A 23,195-nucleotide genomic window follows, 5' to 3' on the forward strand; every position below is an offset into this window, starting at 1 on the left:
TCCAAGGTCGAACTCCTGGACGTCTGGGCAGAGAGTGGAAAGTAATGTGCCCTTCCTCCTCTGGAGCAGGTAGCTAATGCTACCTTCACTACAGATTAGTGGACATGATGTTTCATTAGACACTCGATTAATTGTGTTTACATCTGTGTATGTTGGTGCTTTAAAATGCTGCACACTCGGCAAGCTTATATCCGGCAATATAAGAGTAAGCAAAAGAGAAAGGAATATCACAGAAGGTTCATGATGCACATGAATGAGCAATCATCACTGATGCAAACGATAAGCTTCCCTGTAACACAAGTAGGCATGTGCAGAGCAACATTTTATATATTCACATGCAGGACACATCTGTCAACACTTTTTAAAGAGAAATCTCAAATAAAACTTTAAATCATGAACCTAAAATCACTCTTTTGGTCTCATCTTTCTTCTATCAGATGGACAATTCCCTGCCCAAGACATGTCAATCATTTTGATCAGCTGCTTTTACAACAAAATTACAATTTGTAATAAAAACACATTTATTTTTGTTGTTTAAGATGTTAGAACTAATTGCTAGCTTTTGAATTTGTTCTATTTAGGACGAGCACACAAAAAGTTACCCCGCCAGGTTTGACGAGTCTTTCATGACAAATCTTTATTTTAAACAATGAATATTGAGTGGATGATATTGAGCCCCGGCTCTCATTCCGAAACAGCCTGCATATCAATGCAAACACAATTATATTTGGTTTAGAAATACAAATCCAAACAGTCAGGTATATCATACTATTGATTATGAACCTGTAAAAGTTTGATATTACAGCTTTATTTCAGGAAAGATTGCTAGGTAACTCGGCTGGCCTGAGGAAATTGGCAGTATCATGGTTTCATCGTTGCCCAATGCACAGAGCAAAACTGGCAACACAGCCAAAGTAACAACATCTGCGCCCGCTGCATCACCACGCTCAGTGAAAGCTGCTGTGAGGAGAACTCCAAGAGACGAACAGATGACATCCAGGAGGGCGATGTCTTTATGGTCCTAATGTTTCCTCTAGCTAATTGAATATAAAAATCAATGCTCAGCACAGCGTCGCTCAGCTCTAAACTTCTTTGTCTTTAAGATGTGAGAAAAATGGAAATGCTCACCCCAACCAAGTGCATATTCACTGAAATTCAACAGCTATTTTATTGAAGTGTAAGACAAATGGGCATCAAACAACATTGGGCAGCCTTCCTGATGCCTCATATTTAACAGTGTGGAGAGGAAAGGCATTGTTCCGACATCTATTATATGACACTCACATTTATAACGTTGATAACTTCATTGTTCAAGGATGACTTTGATTTTTTTTAATTCACTGCTTTTTCCTTTCATTGTGCAATATGAACATGAAAATTCTGTTCATTTGTAAATTAATGAATTCCTTCATGTGGTGAAAGGTGTGTAGAGCCTGCTGGGAACAGCCCTACCTTAAGAACCGTTAAAAGCCACTCAGCTTTCAGCGGCATCAAACTTTGCATTGTGATTATGACAGAGATTGACAGATCAATTAGACTGCGCAGTAAGTTTAAAGACAGCGGCCTGTTGAAGGAAAATTATAGCTAAGCACTTCACCGCCCCAAAGTGCTTCACTCCCTGATACACTTCTTCTTTTATGCCGCACAAAACTTAATAGCTTCTCCTTAAAAATTCTAAATTAGAATAGTAAGAAAAAACACTGGGACATGTTTACAAGAAAATATGCCATAAGTTCTTCAGGGTTTAGTGTAAACCGGGGAACAAGGGCACTGCCACCTCTTACTTTCGCCATGCGCCCTTATATCAAGATGTGGATTTTAGCCGTAAAATGTTAAAGAGATGCCAGAAAATAATATTTCTGTTGGTCAGAAACTGAATAATAACTCGGAAAATATGAAAATCGTGTCGAATAGACGGCTTTGTTTTTACGGAGCTCCGAATAAATAGGGGATGGATGACCAATCTATCTGCCAGTGGACGAGTGGCAGGCAGCAGGCTGTGAGACAGTAACTGGGGATTTATTTGTTATTTGAGGTGCAATATATGACTCAAGACGTAAAAAAACGTATTATTTTCTGCTTCGCTCAAACGCATTATTTTGGCCAGAAGTGAAGTTGGCGCCATCATACTATATTTTTCAACAAAAAAAACCTGCTCTTCATTGTTAACTATTCAAATAAAGTTTCCATATCTTATCATTTATTACCTTCTCTGCAAGTCTGTTGTAAAGTTGACCTAAAGCAGTATATTCTTTGCTTTATATTCTCACATTCAAAATATAAAACCAAGGGTTGAGACCTTATGTAATATTTATAAACACCTGTTATTCCTGAAATAGTTTTTTATTTGAAGTTTGGTGCAGAAGGCATGTTGTGAGCAGACACATTGATCATCCACCGTCATGTTTACTTAAAATAAAACTGAGAAAAAAGTAGATCAAAATGTATAACTTCCAGCCGAATTTTCCTAGCCATATGGTGTTTAATGTATCGTGTGTAGCTTTTATCATGCAGTTGAAAATGGTTTGCCCTTCCACTCATAGCGAAGACCCGTTCACCTGTCCTAAATTAAAGTGCCAAAATCACGCCTGCAAATTACATCAATATAATTACTCGATATCAATCAAAACAATAATAAACCTCAACACAGGAAAATCCACAGTCGTCTGCATATAAAATAACGGCACAAAATATCCATAATATTTCGTTATAACTCTAAATTTATATAAAAAAAAGAGGCTTCCTCAGGGCACATACTGCACATTTGACAGATTTAATTATTTGTCACTTAAAAACCTCTGCAGTCCAGTTTTAAAACCTCACACACTGAGAACATATCTAAGGCACAATGGTAGAAAAGCTCCATACAAAGGCGTCTTTGCTGGTGAGTCCAAATTTCAACATTTCAGTTCCGAGACGTCCAACCATTAAAAGAAACCTGCAAAGTAAACTGGGATTTTACATCGAGAGGACATCCAGTTTGTGATGATGTTGAGAAAGTCAATATTGTATGTTTCTTTTAGTGCGGTATTATTTCACACCATGAACATAAAGGTGGTTTCAAGGAGCTTCATCCGATACTAACAGCCTGTGATTGCCTTGCTGTAATGAACCTGCAATGCACTGTGTTGTTAACATGTCTCCTTCCTGTATGATTTAAAGTCCCTGCACTATTTCCTCCTGCACAGCCGGCTCATGCGGCTTTACATTTCTGCTCCACTATTTCCAAAGTTTGCATCATACCTTTAGTGTGATATGGAAGTCATTCAGTTGACAAAATAACTTTGATTGTGCGTTTATAGTTCAGCGGAGCACTTTTAGGTTCAAACTGTTGTCAAGCTTGTCAGATTTCACATCTTGTTCCTTCTCATTAGCGATGGAAAATCAAATGGGGGCAAATTAAGTCAAAACGTACCATTCTGCTGCTGGAGTGTCGTAGCTCTGAACTCACGCAACAAAGGTAGCAGCTTTAACGAAGGGCTAGAAATGAAGGGTTAACCGGGGGTGAGGGCTGTGAAGCGGCTCCAGTATGAACTGGTTGTCATGCCTGCTTTGTGGACCTCTGGAGCTCATTACGATTCTTGCTGAGCTCTCGGTGTTTCCTGTAGGTGGTTCATCTGGACAAGGATGAGGAAATGCAGAAGCTTCCTCTCCAGCCTCCTTATTACGACATGGCGCCCTCTGAGTCGACCCCCTTCACTGATAAGCTGGTGAGTAGTGATGCCACGAGCGTGTTCAAAGGAGCTTCTGTATGAAGAGTTCATCCACAGTCGCAACCAGCGGCCAGACGTAATATGCTGGTGCGACTTTCTTACCTGAGAATGGATTTACAGTTGCAAAACAACCTGAATGTCACTGAGAGTCTTACATGTAGCTGCTTTCAGAGCTTTGACCAAGCTCCATATGTCATCTTTTGAATCTGAACTCCTCACCTTTTTCTATCTAAACCTGGGCCAGCTGTCACCCTCTCTCCCTGTGTGTGTGTGGACTGTTTCACACTCTGACCCCGACACTCATCACCCACTCTACCCTCTGCTTACCCCTCCCCTCCCCCCCCACCTATTCTAATCCCTCGTAATTACTTATGTGTTTGCATGGCAACTGGTGCAGAGAAATTGCAGGGCGATGCTCGACAGTGTATCATCGCCCCCTGAGTGTTAACTGTTGACTATGAAGTGTTTGCCGTCTTGTGTCAGATGCTTCTGCTTACTGCGGCGAGCCTACCTCAGTGGCGCAGATGCTTTATTGTTTTTTGCAGGGCTTTATTTGCTTGGGCTGGAGTCTCGGCTTTGAGATAAAGACAATAAAAAACCCATCTTGGACTCTTAGGGAATGTGTTTGCATGTGTAAGCCTGTGTGTTGCTGTGTCAACGCTTGCTGTGGCAGAGATATCATACAGTATCAACCTGCTTTAAATTAGTAGCACCACCTGCAATGTGAAGGTAAGTTTCATGTTATCTGAAAAATAGAAAATCTCTTCTATTGATGAGAAAGAAGAGGGACCATAGAGACAATGTGCAGAAATGGATTACTGTGGGGTTTACGTTGGATTACAGCATTTGCTATCAAGCTGTTGAAACTGTAAAGTCTTTAGTGAAAGGCTTTACAGTTTCAGTTCAGTGAAATTAACTTATCTTTTAGTAGACAATCAGGGTAGACTTGATGTTGTGTATTTTCTTAGTATCAACAAAACAAAAAAATGCAAAACACCAATGAACTGATCCAGCCTACTGCGGCTGCGAGTAATTGCTGGCGTCTTTCAACCAGAAGGTTCTGGGTTCGATTCCAGCCCAAGCAGTCAACATTTCGATGTATCTTCGGGCAAGATACTAAACCCTGAGTTGCTCCTGATGGCAAACATGTATAAATGTGTATGAAAGTGAGTTCCCTACAAGGTGTACTACTCTGTATGAATGGGTGAATGACTTGTAGTATGTAAAGCACTTTGAGGGGTCGAAAAGACTCGATAAAGCGCTGTATAAGTGCAGTCCATTTACCCTACTAAGAAGTATTGTCATTTTCAATAGATATTAATAGATATATTCATCCTAGGTTAGAACAATGTCCAATAACTCCTTCTTTAAGTTACATTTATGGGTCTTTGGATAGGAGTTGTTGATAAAAAGAAAATACTTAATACCTACGTACTCGTAATAAATACTAAATGTGTCCTTCTCATTTTCCCATGGCTGTTTTTGAAACCTAACATGAGAACAAACTATCAGTCAACAAACGTTTTAGATATTTAATTTAAAAGGCAAATGGCCACTTGATTTTTTTCAGTTAAATTTACTTTGCTTTTTTTCATGTGTATTTATCTGGATTGTTGGTCTGTTGAATAACTTTTGGCTTGATGTAAATTGCTGTGTTTAGTGGAAGTTACATTTTTCTTCAACATGAAAGTGATGCACTCAACTCTGGCTAAACTTTATCGTAAGCATCACCCAAATATTCCATAACGGTTGTGCTTTACTGGAGCTTTTGATGACCTGAATGCTTCCTGTTTTCATTTATTAGCCAAGCCATATGTCAGCCATGCTTTTTATTTTCTAAACCCTTCTTTGCATTTCTTATATGACTCATCTTGTCTCCATTTTTCAGGAATAACTCAATTACTAGAACTATTTTCTGCCAGACCAATTGAATTAGATTTTCTGCTCAGTAATTCAGGATCATCCTTTACTCCAGACTCAACGGAACCAGATGTTTAATTTTGATATTCCTTCGAGTGGGACACAAACTGGGTAGATTTCATCTTGTGTATTTCCTGTCTGATAACATCCAACTTAAGTTGAAGTTTAAGACTGATTTTAAGATGAAAATGGAATCAGGGAGCTTTTCAAAACACTATTTGTGAGAGACATGCATTGACTGCCGAGCGACGAGTGTTACTAATGATGATTCTCTAGGGGCAAAACACTACCTTCCAATTTTGAATGCGATGTGGCTGTAATTTTCCCCCTGATTGCACTCTGGTCATGACAAATATTCCACATATTTAAATATCCAGCGAGCGCAGGGTCTGAGAGCAGGGGGAATATGTGACGGTTGAGAGATTGCACAGTAGATTTAAATTATTAACATGAAATTCCGTTAATACTTCAATCTTACCTGTGTAATTCTTTCTCAGATAGAAATAAGGTACATTATTGCAATATGTGGGGGAGGGGGTTGCAAACAGGTGTCATTCCTTCCATTTCCTCCCTCACACCCCTTACGATCCGTCCTGAGAGGGTTGTTAGATACAGGAGGGCTGACATCTCTGCTTTGCATTTACTCAGTCACATAACTTCTCTGTATCGCTCCATTGGTTTTATCACCAGGAACAAGCAGGCACACCAACATAGAGGCCCTAAGTTTCTTATGCTGTTTTTTTTTTACTGTCAGAATAGAAGAATAAAACAAAGCAGTACATTATGGTATACTCCTCAAACTGTTGCCTTTTGTATTGGAAAATGTGTCTTTTATACTTCAACTCCTGACTTTATCCATCTCTTATTCTTGTTTGTTGGTTTCATAAACATCAGTGCATTCTAACTGCCATTTGTAATCCTTTGTGCTGGAAGAGAAAGCACTTTGTTTTGCTTTTCATAAAACAACATGTCAGTCCATCAACACTGTTAACATCCATCTGCAGTCGGTTTATTTAAAATAAATCATCAAATCATTTAAAGTTCTGTGACTAAATGAGAATACAAATTCAAGGTTTTTACAGGGAGTATAAATAAATCATAACAAAAAAGCAAAACAACTCAAATTAAATAAAAATAGAATAAAGAGTTTTTTGAAGTACATTCCCAGAATCATTTTTTATTGAAATATAAAAAAGTAGGAACTGTTCCTATGGTTTTTGTGTTAAACAATGTGATTTGGATTTTGTATCGTTGGACCAATAAATCAACCCTCTTTGCTCACTTCAGGTAAGCCTTTTTTAGAATATAAATGTATATATTATTGGTATTGTCGTGGACATTCCACGCTTAATCACCTTCTGGTAATAAAAGAACAAATCTACAAGCTACAATTCAAAGTTGGGTTATTTAATAAAGAGCAGAGCATTTAACAGAATCAATTTCCAGCTGGAGGCCAGATCATCTGCACAACCAATGTAGTACAAGGATCTGACCCCAATCAAACATTAAACCAGATTCTTAAAGGGAAGGAAGAAGGGGAACAGCCAATCAAATTCTACATTACAGGATATTGGAAAACATCTTGCCAGAGGGACAAACTGCATACAACAAGGCAATTTACTTTACAGTGGTGTCAATGTTGAAAACTTGCATAAATGGTCATTATAAGCTAAACATCAAAATTAACAAAGGTTAAAGAGAGACAGCCACTTGTCTCTCTAAGGAAGTGAATATTTTAGCAGCTGGATGTGTTAGTTAAATGTGGATTCAACTTGTGGGAAAGTCTAAGGAAGATAGAAGAAACTGCTGTGACATATCATATCATATATATATATTAAATGAGACTTATTATACATTTCTACGTTATCAGCCAAGAAAAGCGGGCAATTATCCAATTGATTAAAAAAGGAAAAATCCAAATTGTGCATCCAATCTTGTTTTTATTTATTTTATTTTTATTCTAACATTCCTTGTTCAGTAACTTGAATAAACACACATATGTCTATGCTTGTCTTGTCAGTGATTTTTGACCCAATGCCTCCTCCCAAGAGCAGAACAAAACAATCTGAGAAGTATTGTTTAGGAATTAGATAAACCGGACTGAACGCTGTCATTGTCATTTATTGATCCCCCATTAAGTGCATTTACTCAATCATCCACATGGCCAATTGCTCATCGAGTCAATCATTTGGCCAATCATTGGTGTTTGCACAGTGCTCACATGTTGAATGAAGGTCTTTGTCTCCTTTTACATGCATGATGGTATTCCAGTTTCAAAGCAACATTTCCATGAATGGACAGCTGACGGGTTGTGTAAATAGCTCAATGTGCTGCTTAGTAACTTTGGTTACAGCCAGTACACAATAATGTCTTCATAGTCTTTCTGAAAGATTATATACATGCGTTGACCATAATCCAAGCATTTGTTGCAACACACTTGTTTAGTTACAGCGATTATTTTTGTTTGAATCTGGTTTCATGCCCATCAACTCTGAGTAGTGCACGATTTCCGAGAAACGCACACTAGCAACAGAATTATAAAAACAAATCTGAATAAACACAGTGTAACTGAATGGAAAGGTTTTGAACACTTGTATTGGGCTATTTTCTGAATCTTAACGAATGTCATTGCATGCAAACCAAGTCCTTCCTCCTTCCTAACCTTTTATTCCTGGTCCTGTATTAATTTCTGTCTGACTGTTTTGGTTCTCTTTGCATCATCTGTGCAACATCTCCATTTTCTCCTCAACCTGTCACATTCAGTCATACACTGACATTTTATTTATGTTCCCTGCTTTCACATTTGCCTTCGTCTCTAACACTGCTGCTCACAAACTCAAAATGTCCCCATGGCCGTCAGATCTTGATTTTTTTTTTCTCTCTCATCTGTCTGACTGCCACTCTCTCCTTCTATCTCTCAGCCAGTCTGTCAATCTGCCTTTCTCAAGCTCTCTCATATTTTTGGCTGCCTCACTCCTCACACGCCTCTCGCCTCTCTTGTCTCCAGAACTCTGGCCACAAGGACTGTGATGTCCAGTATGCGGAGCTGGATACTGCAGCTTTGGCCTCCTCTCCCAGCCCACGAAGCTCTGCTCACACTGGCCCTGGGGACCTTGTCGAGTATGCAACCATCCAGCCTAGCTCACACTAGCGCATGCCATTATAGGCCTTTCCCCTCAGACTCTGGCCTCAAGGTACACAGACTGATGCACTCCTTCCCCTCGTTCACCCCCCTCTCATGTACTCTAACCTCCCCTTTTTATTTGCTCCACATGGATCCCCTTGTCTATCTTCCTCTTTGAGTCCTGGCCTTCTTTTGATTCTACCCTCGCGGCTCTGCAGAGAGTTGGATTGAGGCAGAGGTTTTTCAGGTTATTATTGCTACAGAAAAAAGCACTTGAGGCAGAGGCGTGTACTAAAACCTAAATCTAATCACGCAAGCAATCAAAAGATCAGCCGTATAAATGCTTTAAGAAAATGTCATGTAAAATATGACTCACTGGCAAAAAGAAAATATTTAAAACTATTGAAATGATTTCATCCTCTTTTCACTCTGTGTTTGCATGAATCCTGATCATAGAGAGATCTAGAGAAAGTGTCTGCCATGCAAACAGTCCCTGCTGTTGTCCACATTGTGGGCGAATTAGCTGCATGAGTCTTTTGCATGAACATATTCAAGGATTGTGCTTTTCACGAAATTGCACCAAGACAGATCTTTAGAATGTTTAGTAATGTAATGCTGATTTTCAACAACAATGAAGGTGGAAAACATTGAAGACATTTTTTTTTTTAAATCCCCCAACAGTCACAAACAAAATGTGTTTCTCAAGTGATTATGCCACGCTTGAGAACCCTGATTGGTGGCAAGCTCTCATCTACAGGTTTGCCACTCTAATATCTCCTCTGAACTTGACAGCAGAGAAATCCTTCCATCACACACAAATACAGTTCATTATAGACACACAGCCAAGGGGGATATAATCGCCTTGTTGCTAGAATGGTTTGACTGGTTCCTATAGCAATTTTTTCTCGATGCAATTGTGGAGACCTACTGAGATGTGTTACTGAAATACTCAAGCAGCAATTCTGTTTTAATTTAAGCAATGTCCTCAAGGGAGTAAATGTAGACATAAAATATAGTATTGCATGATGCTTAATACAATCTTATCCATAACTGATAGTTGCAGTTGTATATAATTAAATAAAATATGCATACACCACAGTATAAAGAGAACAGTGCTTCTTATTTTTCCTCTGGAAAGTTTTAAGTCTTTGAGAAGAATTGAGACCTATACAACCAATTTACTTGTTGGCAGGCCAATTAGTGTTGCAGATCATTTAAAATACTAGAGAAATTGCTCAAAAGTGGATACTATTGCTAAAATTGTCACATAAAAAAGGTTTCTCTTTTGCAAAAGCCTGTTAGCCACTCAAAAATACAAGATTGCAACAATTTTTATAAATAGCCCCAGAGGGATGAACATGGACATTTTAGATAGATTGTTACAGCTAACTGCAGCACTATATATGATAACAGTAGATGCGTTCTGGATTGTGCACAGTCCACCGAAAACATGGGATAGTAAACATGCTTATCAACGCAGCAACTCTTTTTGTCTTCACACTAAAAGAAGCAAAAGAGACAATAAACCGTAGTCCACCTTACCGAACAACGAGCCATGGTTGCCAGGAGACTATTTCCTCCTTACTCACTTTTAATGATCTCATTTGTGATGATTAGTTGACCTAATGTGACAATAATGATAAATAAGCCATTTCTCAATGAACCATTATCGACCAACACATAACTGTCAGTACAATGAAAGATCCTTTGATGTGCTTGATGAATAATAATGACATGGTTGTCGTCAACAAGTTCCTCTGTTGTTCAGCGCAATAACAGCACAACAAAGCAGAAAAACAACACAAATGTTTCAGTCAGCCAAGGCACATCATTTATTTTTAGAATGTAGAGTAACGTTTCATTGCTTTGTTCCCTGCGAGTACACATCAGTAAATGGAGACTGACAACAATACACTTTCCCACATCTACGTATAGGGTATATGTGTACAAAAATATGAGAACATTTCCCTCTAAAAAAGCTTATTTATTATATTTAAAAACACATCAGACAGACATCAAAAATGTCAGAAGGTAAAATACTGTAAACCATTATTATTACCCGATTGTTTATCTCGGGACTTTCTTCAGTGAAGTGTAGTCAACTGCCAGGACCAGCTTGCAGACTTCCCTTTATTGCCTATTTCAACAATTAATTAATTGAGTATTTAATAGGACATAAGGATTTCAAGATGGGAAAGATGCCTTTTTTTGTGGCCTTGTTTGTCTTTACATGTATTTAAGCTTCCATGGGAGTCAAATTATTATGATGTTGAGTAATGAATAGACAAACAAGGGTCATTTTTACATAACCTTCACTCACTCATGCAAAGTAGCATATTTAAATAGCTTCAATACAAAACTATGTGCACAAACTGCTATCATCCGAGACTTACATTTTTGGCAGCTGCTTGTCGAGAAAGTTCCTATAAGTCTTCCAAAAGTTCTCAGTGAAACATAATGCTTTCTATATTTGGGTCTTAAAATATTTGAATAACTTTTTTTTCTTTTCTAACAGCAGACATTATCTTTAGTGAAAGAAAACCCTCGTTTTAAATCATCATTATATTTTTAGGACAATATACATTTGGTAAAAGTCAATTACAACAAGCGTTAACTTTCCAAACATTACAGTAGTGATATTATTATGCCTTCCAAAAGTAGAAGAATGAAGGCATTTATAATTTATAGCGCCTCTGTCAATCTACATAAAAACTTGTGCATGACAAACATGTCTTCAATATTTATATACTATAATCAAGTTTTCCACCCCGAGAAAGGGACGGAAAGACTGTGTGAAATCTGATCTGAAGACATACTCAAACAACAGATTACACAGAACAGTTCTGAGAAAAAGATGTATAAATGTTGATTTTGTTCAGTCAGCAACTCTGTGATTGATGGTGTGCTGTAGCAGCAGGAGTTCCAACATAAAGCCCCTGTGAGAATCACCTGTTGACATTGCCTGTTTGTTAAAAGGCAATTTGCTTTGTTTTCACTGGCTCAAGTCACGACATTACACCATTCAATGAAATCTTTGTTTGCTGAGCCAAACACTGAACCACTGGCTCATATCCAAGCTGCAAATCCTTGTTTTACTCTTTGATTTATGCTTTTATTCACCTCTTGTCAGTGACTTAAAGATAATCAGTGAAGTAAATCAGCCAACTGTTAATCATAGCCTGCTTCTATTTATCCAACATCCATTTGCTTTGACGGAGTTATTACTTTATCAAATATGAGAACTTATTTGGGCCAAACTTCTCCAAGGTTAGGCTATCTATTCAACATACTGCTGCTTAGAAATGAGTTCAAGGTGAGCCAGATTTCATTTAGATTAACCCTCAGTTTCAAATGTATGCATGTGAGAACTACTTCATCTTGTCCTCTTTTGCTTTAATGTCTACAAAGTAAAAAATAAATCCCCAGCAAGTAAGAGGAAGTCTGATCTGACAGAAAGAGAAACAGAGGCAAAACTGGCCTAAACTCAATTCTGTAATGGGTATTTTTTTTTGGCACTTGCAATTTAGCAACAGAGTAGAAAAGCCACAGGTACTGCTGCGTTTACATTAAAATAACGTCTCCAAATCACACAAAGATAAGCACCTGTAGCCTTCTGTTGTTTGCTGTTTGAATAATTGTTGAATCTTCCAAAAAAACATTTTGAATCTGCTGTCTTCTCGGTTCCCGCTGTGTAAGCAGCTGGGAAAGCTGAATGGACGATGTTTGCAGAGTGTTGTATGGCAGAATAAACACTACGCCTGAAGACAGACAGAAGGTAGCAAACTGGTATCAAAGTAAAATCTATTTTGAGTATACCTTTTTCTCTCTTTGCACTCAAATCTGTTTAATTTCCTGTTACAGTTCTGTGTATGATCGGGTAGAAACAAGACTTGGATAGAACACCAGATGCTGTCTTCTTTGATAGTTTTAAAGACTTTTGGTTGTGTTTGAGCAGACAAGAGATCTGAACATAGGAAAAGTGACAATTAAGCAGGATGAGATATATCATTCATTTGCAAGTGGAATTAAATTAACATCATGAATGCACATTTTGTCCAAAGGAAGTTTAAGGTTTTATAAATTAGATTACTTTTTGACTCATCTTTTGATGATATTTGGGCAGATGTGACTTGTGACATCACAGGCAATAATCTAACCAACAGGGTCCATAACTGTTCAGCTACATGTTGCTACTGGATCAATGGTGACCAGTGGCCCAATATCACCAAACAACTTCCTATGAATAGTGCAACAAAGCAAAACAAAGTCACTCGCCACAAGTCTCTTTAGTTAAATCAGGCCTTCGTGTTGAGAAATTCAAAAGGCAACACAGGTAAATGTACGGATATACAGTAGATACCACTTCTGCCTCATCCAGTTGGTTTCTTAAATGATACTAACGGAAGGGTGATCATTTAACATTAAATGACTGCCATCATTTGTCAACAATACAGCTGCTGTATTGAAATACATCTCAATGGAGTGTTGACAACGAAAGTGACATTAAAAGACATATAGGAACTTTTGTTTTTGCAACGTCTCTCTAAAAAAATAAAAGATCACACAAGGGAAACACACGTTAAACTCCAATCATGTGACAACACACAATCTTAGTTCATCCTGTAAAGTGGAAACAGCATTTTTGCTCCAGATGTTAGTGAGCTTCTCTCTGTCAGCACACGTCACATCTGTGTCTGTGTAGTGTTAAACACAAGGAAGGATATTAAAGTTAAAGCTGGAGAGTGAACTGTCGATGTTTTCAATCAGCGTCTGTCGTCACTTCAGTTCATATTTACTTTCAGAGAGTTCTGGTGGGATCAGTCCAGGCTTTTAGCTGTTCCGTCTGCTTTTTCAGTGCCAGACTTTTTTTTCATTTAAATAATTTTTTGGGCAACCAGTGCCTTTAAGGGCCCTTTCATAGTCTACGCAAGCTACGCGGACGCGAACGCATCGAGCTACGCAAGGAGGGTTTGACACGTACTTACGTAGCAAAATGTGTAGTCAAGATTTTTGTAACGCGACGCAAGCGCGACTGCCATTTCACGCGTTTCCGATAGGGGCGCTGATGAGAATTACTGTACTGTACTGTACTGTACTAAATAGCTATTAACAGAAGAAGTACTATAGCAACCATGGCTGACAAGGAGGAGTGTCTCTGTGAATTAGTTTGTGTGCACCAGCATCTTTATGACACTGCGAGCGCTTCACATTCAGATAGAAACGCAGTTGAAAATGCATGGCGAGAAATAGCACTGGACCTAGATATCGATGTTGATACCATTAAAAAAAAAAGTGAAAGCAGATGATAGACTGGTTCGTGCGAGCCCAGAAAAAGTGGAAGCAGGCAGCAAAAAATGGCGGCTGAGTTTCGGCTACCCCGCAGTACTTTCTCGTCTCGGTTGGCTTGCTGAGTACATCGAGCTGCTGGCGATTTAGGAGAAACGAAATGAGGCACAAAGAAAAACCTTATTACCGTAAAATTAATCTAAACCTTGAGGATTCATTTAGTCTGTTTCCATGGTGAAGTAAGAGGAGGAGGAGGCGGCAGCGGCGGCGCCGAGCTCAGCGTCGTCTTCCTTACAGGGAGTGATGTCATCATCCTTACAGGAAGTGATGTCGTTGGCGGGCTGGCTGGGTTAGGGTTAGGGTTAGGAGCCTTTTTCCTTTTTTCTACCAGAGAGACAAGTCACCGGAGACTCTGCTACACCCGAGCGGTGTATCGCGTCTGACAAGGCCCAGCGCAGCAACTGTCGCGCGTTCTGTATGTCCTAAAAATACGCGCGTGAACCTTGCGTTTACAAATGCGTCCGCGTAGCTTGCGTAGACAATGAAAGGGCCCTAATACAGTGACAGTGTAGGTCAGAAACGGGGAGACAGAGGTGAAGACGCGCGGCAAAGGGACTGTGGCTGGATTCGAACCTGGGTCCACCTCATACCCCAGTATATCGCTGCCTGCTCTACACACTGAGCTATACAACGGCCTAGTGCCAGACTATTTAAACAATCCCTATTCCTTACATTATTTTTAACATCCAGAAGGCCAGAGCGCTCCTCCCTTTATTTACCTTTTTTTTGCATAGGACAATAAGATGTGTATAACTTTACATTACATTCCTGCCTTATGCTTCTTTCATTTATTTAGTCTAAAAGAAGAAAATGTTCTTCATACATTAATGACTCTACGCATTAGATGTACCTTTCAAAGTAAGTATGCTGTATGTCTTCAGATAGACCATTATTCTAAATCACTAAAATCCTTGTACCGCTGCCCAGAGTTTGATGATAAAAAGTGTAGAAAGCTTAGGAAAAAAAACACATTCAGCTTAACTTTTGCTGTACATCACCCTAAGGTACAAAGTCTTCAGTCATAAAAAAATGTTTTATGGTCAAACTCCAGCAGTTACCAATTGGCACACAAGCAGATGGAGGCACCCACTTTAAAGGATATTTCTCAAAAAAGCAAGTTTTACCATGTCTTTCTGTGCGTACAAGAAGACAACAAACAGGCTGAACTTTCCTGAAATTACAGACACGGCCAAGGACGAGGTTGGAGAAATGTAAAGCCCCAATGTGTTGGATTTGAAAATATCCAACTTTGGTGCCCTCAGGGTTAGAATGAACAAAGATGGCTTAAAGCAATTCAGAAATGTTTTTTATTCTGACAGCTGGCTGTTTGTGAGTTTTATTTAATGTATAAAAAACGACTGTGCATAGTGAGTTGTTCTCGTATACACTTACACCTTAATGTGGGTGGGCTGTCAGTAAAACAGATATTGAGCTTGCAGCAGTTGTAGAAATGTGTTGTACTCAAACTCCACTGTGCCTTCTAGAATTATTTACATTTGTACTTCTCTAATAGAAGTAGCCCACCTTATTATCTCATCCACATAACTTATAATAGGCCTATAGTTATATATATATTAGCCACGGAACAAAGTAAGAGACCACTTCAGCATCATAATTTATTATTTTATTGTATTCTCTAAACCCAAACTTTTTTTGCGGCGCATCCCCTTCTACGTCCCAACCGGGTTGACGCACCCCCAAAGAAAACGCAAAAAAGAAAACGCAACAAAGCTTTGTTTTATCGCCATATAAATAACTTTGTCATGAGACGTTCCAGTTGACAGTTTCCCTGATTTCAGCCAGTTAATCATATTTGAAAGAATGAATTAAACCAGTTGGCGCGCATATATCCTAGGCTACAGTGAAACGTAGAAGAAGACTTCTTCTACGTTTCTATCAAAAACTAATAAATTATAGTTTTTTTATTTAAAATAAAAGGGATTACAAAGTAAATGTTTATTGTTCCTGTTTTTTATTGTAGCCTATGGAAAAATCCCACTTAAAAAACAACACCTTGTAATATTTTTACACCAGACCACCATTACATGTTTCATCTCGCGCACCCCCTGGTGGCAGCTTGCGCACCCCCTGGCGGCAGCGCGCGCTCCACACTTTGGGAATCCCTGCTCTAAACTACTTACAATTTTTTTCTCTGTCGGTATTCATCAGACACTGGAATGGCTCCCAGACATATAGAGATAAAGATTTAAGAAAAATGTGGTGTGGTCGTATTTTTTTACGGTGCTGTATGAAAATAACATTTCAAAAAACAAGTAAACAAACTTTCTTTGTTTTGTTTGTTCTATGTCTGTTTATATAAGGATTACAAAATGTATATCTCTGCAGGGATTATTGTGTTAGTTCACTGTGGAATAAAAATATAAAAACACCATCAAGACCTTCTACAAACTTGGTTCGCTCTTGGTACTCGGTACCTTTTGAAAGGTATGGTTAGACATTAACTCTTGCGCTGTCTACCTGTCAACTGTATGCTGTGTATAGAATGAATAGTCACCCAAATCTGTCTTGCATCTTTTTAGCCAACATTTTCTGAGTTATTATCACAAGTTTTACTCTTTTTTATTTTAGATTTATCTTCAATAGACCTAATTTAAACAAAATTATTTTATTATTTTATCTCACTTAAAAAAAGCAGAATTAATTTCACAAAATTGACCTCAGAATACCGCAGATGCTATACATTGGAATAAAACCCAAAAATGAACGTAAGCGATCATAATTATTTTCTTATTTAGTTAACACTGATATATATTTATATTTTTATCTGTTAAACCTGAACAAACGTTTTTCCTACATAAAAACATTTGGAAATGTGTCAAATTTGACTCGTTGACAACAGGAAGGTTATGGGAAACACAAATAAGATAATGTCATTTTTATTTAAAAAAAAAATGAATACAAAGGTTGATTATCAACTTATTTTAGCATTGAATTAGATTGTAAAATCAGCACATCCAAAGCTTATTGGGAAAAATTGATACAATGCACTCGTAAAACCACAACATTATTCCACTACCGTTTTGTAGCAATTAAACACAATAGATATAATGACTTCAACTGCGAGCTTCAAAGTATACTTGTTTTCTCTTGTAAAAGCCAGACTACCTGTTTACAGTCAGTTTGCTAAGTTAAACCAACCAGATGCTAGCTCAAGCTTCATATATAACAGACACATACACTCTACAAGTAAAATTATATTTCTCACACAGTTTTTTGAAATAATTAAACTTGATAGGCATGCTTGATTTTCAGTTGTCCAGTTGAAGAATTACTCACAGGTAGGATTGGATTTGTTTTCAAAATTACACTATACCTTATACACTGTGGCAAACTTTTATCTGAAGCAGTTTGCTTAAGTTTCAGGTCTAAATATATTCTGACTAAACCGGTACACTAGTGAACAAATGCTCCTCAGACTGTTGGTTTTAATTTTGCTTGAAATCACCAAGGTCTTCTTAACAAGCAAACAAATGAAAAACTACCTAGAAAGTTTTCTCCATTCTGAGCTTTCCTTGACCTGAAGCAAATAAGCTTCCCTGACTCCGCTGTCTCCTGCATGTGTGTCAGGAGAGGTTTACTCGCATGTCATCCACTGTGAAAACACCAACTGACCTTCACACACCATCACTTTTCGTCTCGCTGAGATCCACTGTGCTTATTTAACCATTCATTCCTCACCATGTCACTTCAAATAAGAGCCTTTTCTGAGTGTTTTCTGTATCGCTCCAACTGCATACTGTTGGTACACAACAGCATTTTTATTTTTGTTGAAAAATGACACACAGATTTAAGCGTTCTTGGAGATTTAGTTGCCCCGTCGAAAAACATTTCAGAGTTGGCTCTGTCGTAGTTTCATATATGTAAAGATACTTGAGGAATAACTACTGAATTCCGTTTCACTCGTCAATGTTGTGTTTTTTTTTTTTGGTAAGTCCCCTATCATTTCATGATCAATCAATTATAATTGTTTTCCTTTGAAAAAATAAATCACATAACAACATTATTATTATTATTATTATTATTATTATTATTATTATTATTATTATTATTATTATTATTATTATTATTATTATCTTCTTCCTCTATCTTGCACTATTGAATGCTAGAACATTATTTAATTTTGTTGCAGTGAGTTGAATTTTGGATTTAATTCTGATCCCATTTTGCCCAACAATTTCTTTGGTAGACCCTGCAACTATCTACAGTAGCAATAACCCTAATGTCACTTGTACAAAGCAGCCATTGTTTGTCCTTTATAGACAGGTATGAGTTGAAAAAGAAAGAATGTTTATTTTATTTTCCAAAAACTCAAACACTAAAATCAACGCACTTACCACTTCGAGCTGGAGTGACTATATTCATGTTTTACACATCGAGATAAGTAACCTTACACTGCCACAAAGGCAATCGTTTTTTCTGTCTCGCATTTTGTGGTGATTTAAAAGGAATTAGCAGGGAGCAATGTGGGTAGCAGCATCTATAAAAATGTAATTGCAAAATTGTAGTGTTTATAACTTTACTCTTTATCCACCCCAAACCCATGTTGGTGCCTCATTGTATTTCAGTAGTAAAGGCAGTAAGTACTGTCTATACAAATCCGACCACTACATGTCACCCTCAAGTGGGATGAATGAATGCCTTTTCTTTTGGTGGATTACATCTTTGTAATAGATAGATAGATAGATAGATAGATAGATACACACACACACACACACACACACACACACACACACACACACACACACACACACACACACACACATACATACATACATAGATACTTTATTTATACCAAAATTGGGAAATAATTTTGTTCCAGCAACTGTGTGCTGTGAACTTCCAAAATTAAACACACTTTTACATTCCTTATCCAGTGCCAGTACCTTGATTGAAAACAGCTTGCACCGAATGATACAAAATAAATGCATGAACATCTGCATTTTTCTATAGACTTTTAGACCAGGTCACAGCTGAGTAACCGTGTTTCTGAGTTTACATAAGGTCACAAGCACGATAAGTGACATCCCGGGATACCCAGCTCCACAAAAGAATTTCAGGGCCATTATAAACTTTGAAGTAGCACTAGAAGCATTGGGAATTGATTTCTAAGACATAAAGAGACAATACATGCTTCAAACGACAACAGATGAAGGGCTGCAACGGTTTTTTTGGTAAATTTGATATTTGCAAGAAAGAAAACAAGTGCATTTTACAAAGTCTGGGCTTTGAAAGCACCTCTCAACTTCTGTCTTGTTGTTTTATATTCAATCAAGGAAGGATAGAGCAAGTCATTACTTTATGAAATCATGGAAACCACTGAACCGAGCGCTGCATTTGTTTTACTCAGTCAGACTGTAAAACTGTTGGAAACTGTTGGAAAATATTTTCTGTGGCTCATGAGTGAGAAAATCGCCCCAATGATGTAATCATGGTCCTTTTGGATTGGATCAGTATCTCATTATTTTTCAGAAAGACTTTGTTACAAAAGGGGTTTGGTGAACATGATCATTTGCCAGCTAGAGAATGTCAAATAAATATGCTATTGAGTTGCTATATGGGAATTGTATCCAGTGGGTTTGGAGCACAGTAAATTATAGCAACGTAAAGTCAGTTGGCATTATTGTAGGTGTATAAGCCAAACTGAACATAATCCTTTAAATACCTTCAGTTTTTTGTATGTTCAATATTATGATTTCAGTCTTTATAACATCCAATTTCAAATCCAGACTGAGAAGACTGATTTAATGCACGTCTCTTTTTTTTTGTTGTGTGTGCTCAAGTCGGTTCAGTTCTATTCTTAGTTCTCCCAACTTAGGGTAGACTGACACTACAATGACTCATTATTGCATCCCTTGTTACAAGTGGTTTTTTGGTTACAAGACTTAATATTTTCAGTAGATATCTCTGCAACACAATATATAGACCTGTTTTAGAAATATCTTTGATTTCTGCTAATAATGGCATTTTCTTTATTACATTTCTACAATACAAATTCTGTCCATATCTTTAACATCTTACCTTTAAGGTTTATGTTTTAAGATAAAATAGTAATGTTAAAAAATATTTAGTTTGTTCATATTTTGGAAGCATTAATAAAGAAACAATTCTGGAGAAGAAATAAATATATATTGAATTTTAATATATATATATATATATATATAAATACATTTCAAGGCCCATCTCATTTCCAGGACAACACCAAGGGGTGGTGGAGAATTATTTGAACCACTTGTGGGCCTGAATCTGCCTAAGGGTGGCACGCTCCTTCGGGTTCACTGCCAAGCACATTTTCAGTACATCCTGACAGTCTGAGAGAGAGAAAAAGAAAGTTAATAAACAAGATTAAGGTGAAACATGCAATGATCAAATGGATAGTCGAAGGAAAAAGCTTAGAGCACTATAAAAACCAAAACTCAGGTACTGAGGGCATCATCTTACCTTTAGACAGCTCCTGGTTGAGTTCAATTGGGTTGCAAAGGAACTCTGAGGTGGTGAATTGATTTTCTCCATCCAATAGCTCAAACAGGACCGCGCCCAGTTGCCAGAATGTTGTGGGGCCGGCCTTGTATTTCCCTTTTATGATGAACTCTGGTGGAGCGTAGTCAGAGGTTCCTACAATACACAGACAAAGGGTGAGGAGAAGATTTAAATAAGTCATCAATCCAGATCAACAGCGGAATTCAGAGCGCAAGCAGAAGCCAGACGTCGTACCAGAGTATGAGGTGAAAGGCGTCTTCCTCACATGGCAGCCACAACCAAAATCTATGAGCCTCACTCGAAGGCCCTCTGATCGAGTCTCAATGAGAATGTTCTCTGGTTTTATGTCCCGATGAAAGACTCCAACAGAGAGCATTTGAATGGCTGCCTCCACCATTTGCTTCATGATGTTCTGAGAAAGAAATTCAGAGACACAGTAGGTTAGCACAGCGTGAAGAGAACACCATACCCTGAGATGGTAATATGCTCCGCTCAGCTTAAGTACCTTAGCCTGATCCTCGCTCAAGGCACCACCGTTGTCATTAAGGTGGTTCAAAAGATCCATAGAGGAAACTGGTCTCTCCATAATAAGCAGAACCTCCTCATCCAAACTGTACCAGTCTAGTAGAGAGACGGCAGCTGATTTCCCCACTGACCCTGGTCCACCTCCAGCTCTCAACATGAGGATAACCTCTTTGGGGATCATACAAATCTTTCCATTTACGACCTGAAATACACAACATTCAAAACAAAACACAGGGATAGAAGTCAGGAACCATTTCCTGTTGAGAAGAAGTTGTCCAATTATTTGGAATGACATGCTTCACTGCAACTAACAAGAAAGTTCAACACTGACTACAAACCACTCACTGTTTGCTGAGTCTCCACATCAGCTTTTGGGATGTGTTTGATTGCAACCTATGGGACAGAGTTAGCAGTACTTTGGTTAGTGCAGGAAGGAATTACTGTGTGTTGTATGAGTGATGGGAAAATCTGTACGGCATACTTACTGGAAAATGATCAGTTCTCCTGTTCCCAGCATAAACAGAACCGAAGCCTCCTTCTCCGAGCAATCCAAGCTGCTCGTACTTGGCCTCAAAATTGGCTTCAAACACAAACACCGATTAATGTCTTGATACATGACGATAACATGTTACTTTAACCCATCGTTTAAACTGAAGTTGGGTGCTTTGGTAAAAAGCAGTGGTTGTTATCCTGGGGTTTGGATACATCTTTATCAAATGTTCCTCTAATATGATACATCTTGTTTACATTTAGTTATAAGTTTACACCATCTAGCTTACCTCCGCTGGTGATGACGAATTGGGCCGTGCTACCATTGCCTTGTTGGGAGGTTGAAGGGCTGTTGGGAATTGTGACTTCAGAGCTGATCTCCTTTCTCCTTGTATTGGGAGTCTGTGATGCTGGCAGCTGCTCAGCCCTGGCCCTCTTCTTTCTGTTCTGTACTATCACCTTGGGTGGTTTACCAATGTTGGAGTCAGTGTTTCTACCCTTCTGCTTCTTGTTGGGGATCACTGCTCTACTGCTGGCCTTTCTTTTGGTCCCATGGACCTCAACAGGTCTGCTGGCACCACACCTTTTTCTGGATGACTTTGAGGGTTTTCTGCTGACTTTTCTCTTTTTGGCAGTCACCCTATAGTCTTCCCCAAGGCAGCTTTTGGTTTTGGTGCTGCTGCCATTGCTCTCTACAAAGATAAAAACCTGGTTACAATCAACTTGTTGTAGATATTGGACGATTACACATTTTTCACCTACAACATCTGCTTATAGCAACTACTGTCATGTTAAGGTGAATTGAGCGAAAGTGAAAAAGAAAATGTGAATTGAGTGGACGAAACACGTCTGATCTTCTGCTAGTCAGATTCTCTTCCTGTCTACCACTTTGACCTCTTCCCCCTTACCAGGGGTGCTTAAAGTGAAATACATTTCTTTTTACTCCACTATATTTATTCAAATACTGTACTCATGTAGAGCCAAGAGAAACATGATTCAAACAAGTTAATAAGTGTGAGTGGAGAATATTATAGAGAAAGATTATGCACATTTCTGCTCTAGAATCAAGCTAAATTAAATGACTTCCTCCAATAAAATGTTTTACATATATACTGGTGCATGTTCAAACTAGGAAAACACAATAAACTGAAGACAGAATGACTTTTTGCAGTGCATCAAAGCAGGCTATAAAAACTCACCTAAATCATTCTCTGAGTCCAGAGTCTTTAACCTCTTAGGCCTCATTTTGTTTTGCAAACTTGCTTCCAACTAATACTCTGCTGTGGATACTGAAGAGTTGTGTGTTTCACTACTGATCTGGTGTGTGTGAGTGAAGGTGGAACTCTGGGTGTTCTGAGACCTTGTGTTGGCATTCTGAGAGCAGGGAACTGTCATCACCACGACAATACATTCTGAATTATACGAGAGAAACAATTCCAAAACCAATTAGGTACCGAAAATAATAAAATAGAAAAGTTGAAAAAACATGTTATTAATTTGTATTGGGATCAACCAAAGATATCAAATGTCATACAATGTAAATCCTCCAAAACACAAAATCCTTGAATCAACAACAGACA

The 23,195-nt window shown here is 38.2% G+C and overlaps 1 protein-coding gene across 3 annotated transcripts in view; it reads left to right on the plus strand.

The window, feature by feature from the left end:
- nectin1b (nectin cell adhesion molecule 1b) overlaps window positions 1-23,195 on the plus strand; it is a 148,785-nt gene that overhangs the window by 121,771 nt on the left and 3,819 nt on the right. For 2 of the 3 annotated variants that reach the window (XM_063906733.1, XM_063906734.1), the window contains one exon: window positions 3,609-3,710. In XM_063906733.1, the coding sequence (XP_063762803.1) occupies window positions 3,609-3,710 (102 nt within the window). Of the gene's footprint in view, window positions 1-3,608; window positions 3,711-8,640; window positions 8,962-23,195 lie in introns of those variants that run through there. The other variant, XM_063906735.1, reaches the window with a different exon arrangement.

The sequence above is a fragment of the Eleginops maclovinus genome, chromosome 18 (assembly GCF_036324505.1).
Source record: "Eleginops maclovinus isolate JMC-PN-2008 ecotype Puerto Natales chromosome 18, JC_Emac_rtc_rv5, whole genome shotgun sequence".
In the NCBI taxonomy this organism is placed as follows: Eukaryota; Metazoa; Chordata; class Actinopteri; order Perciformes; family Eleginopidae; genus Eleginops; species Eleginops maclovinus.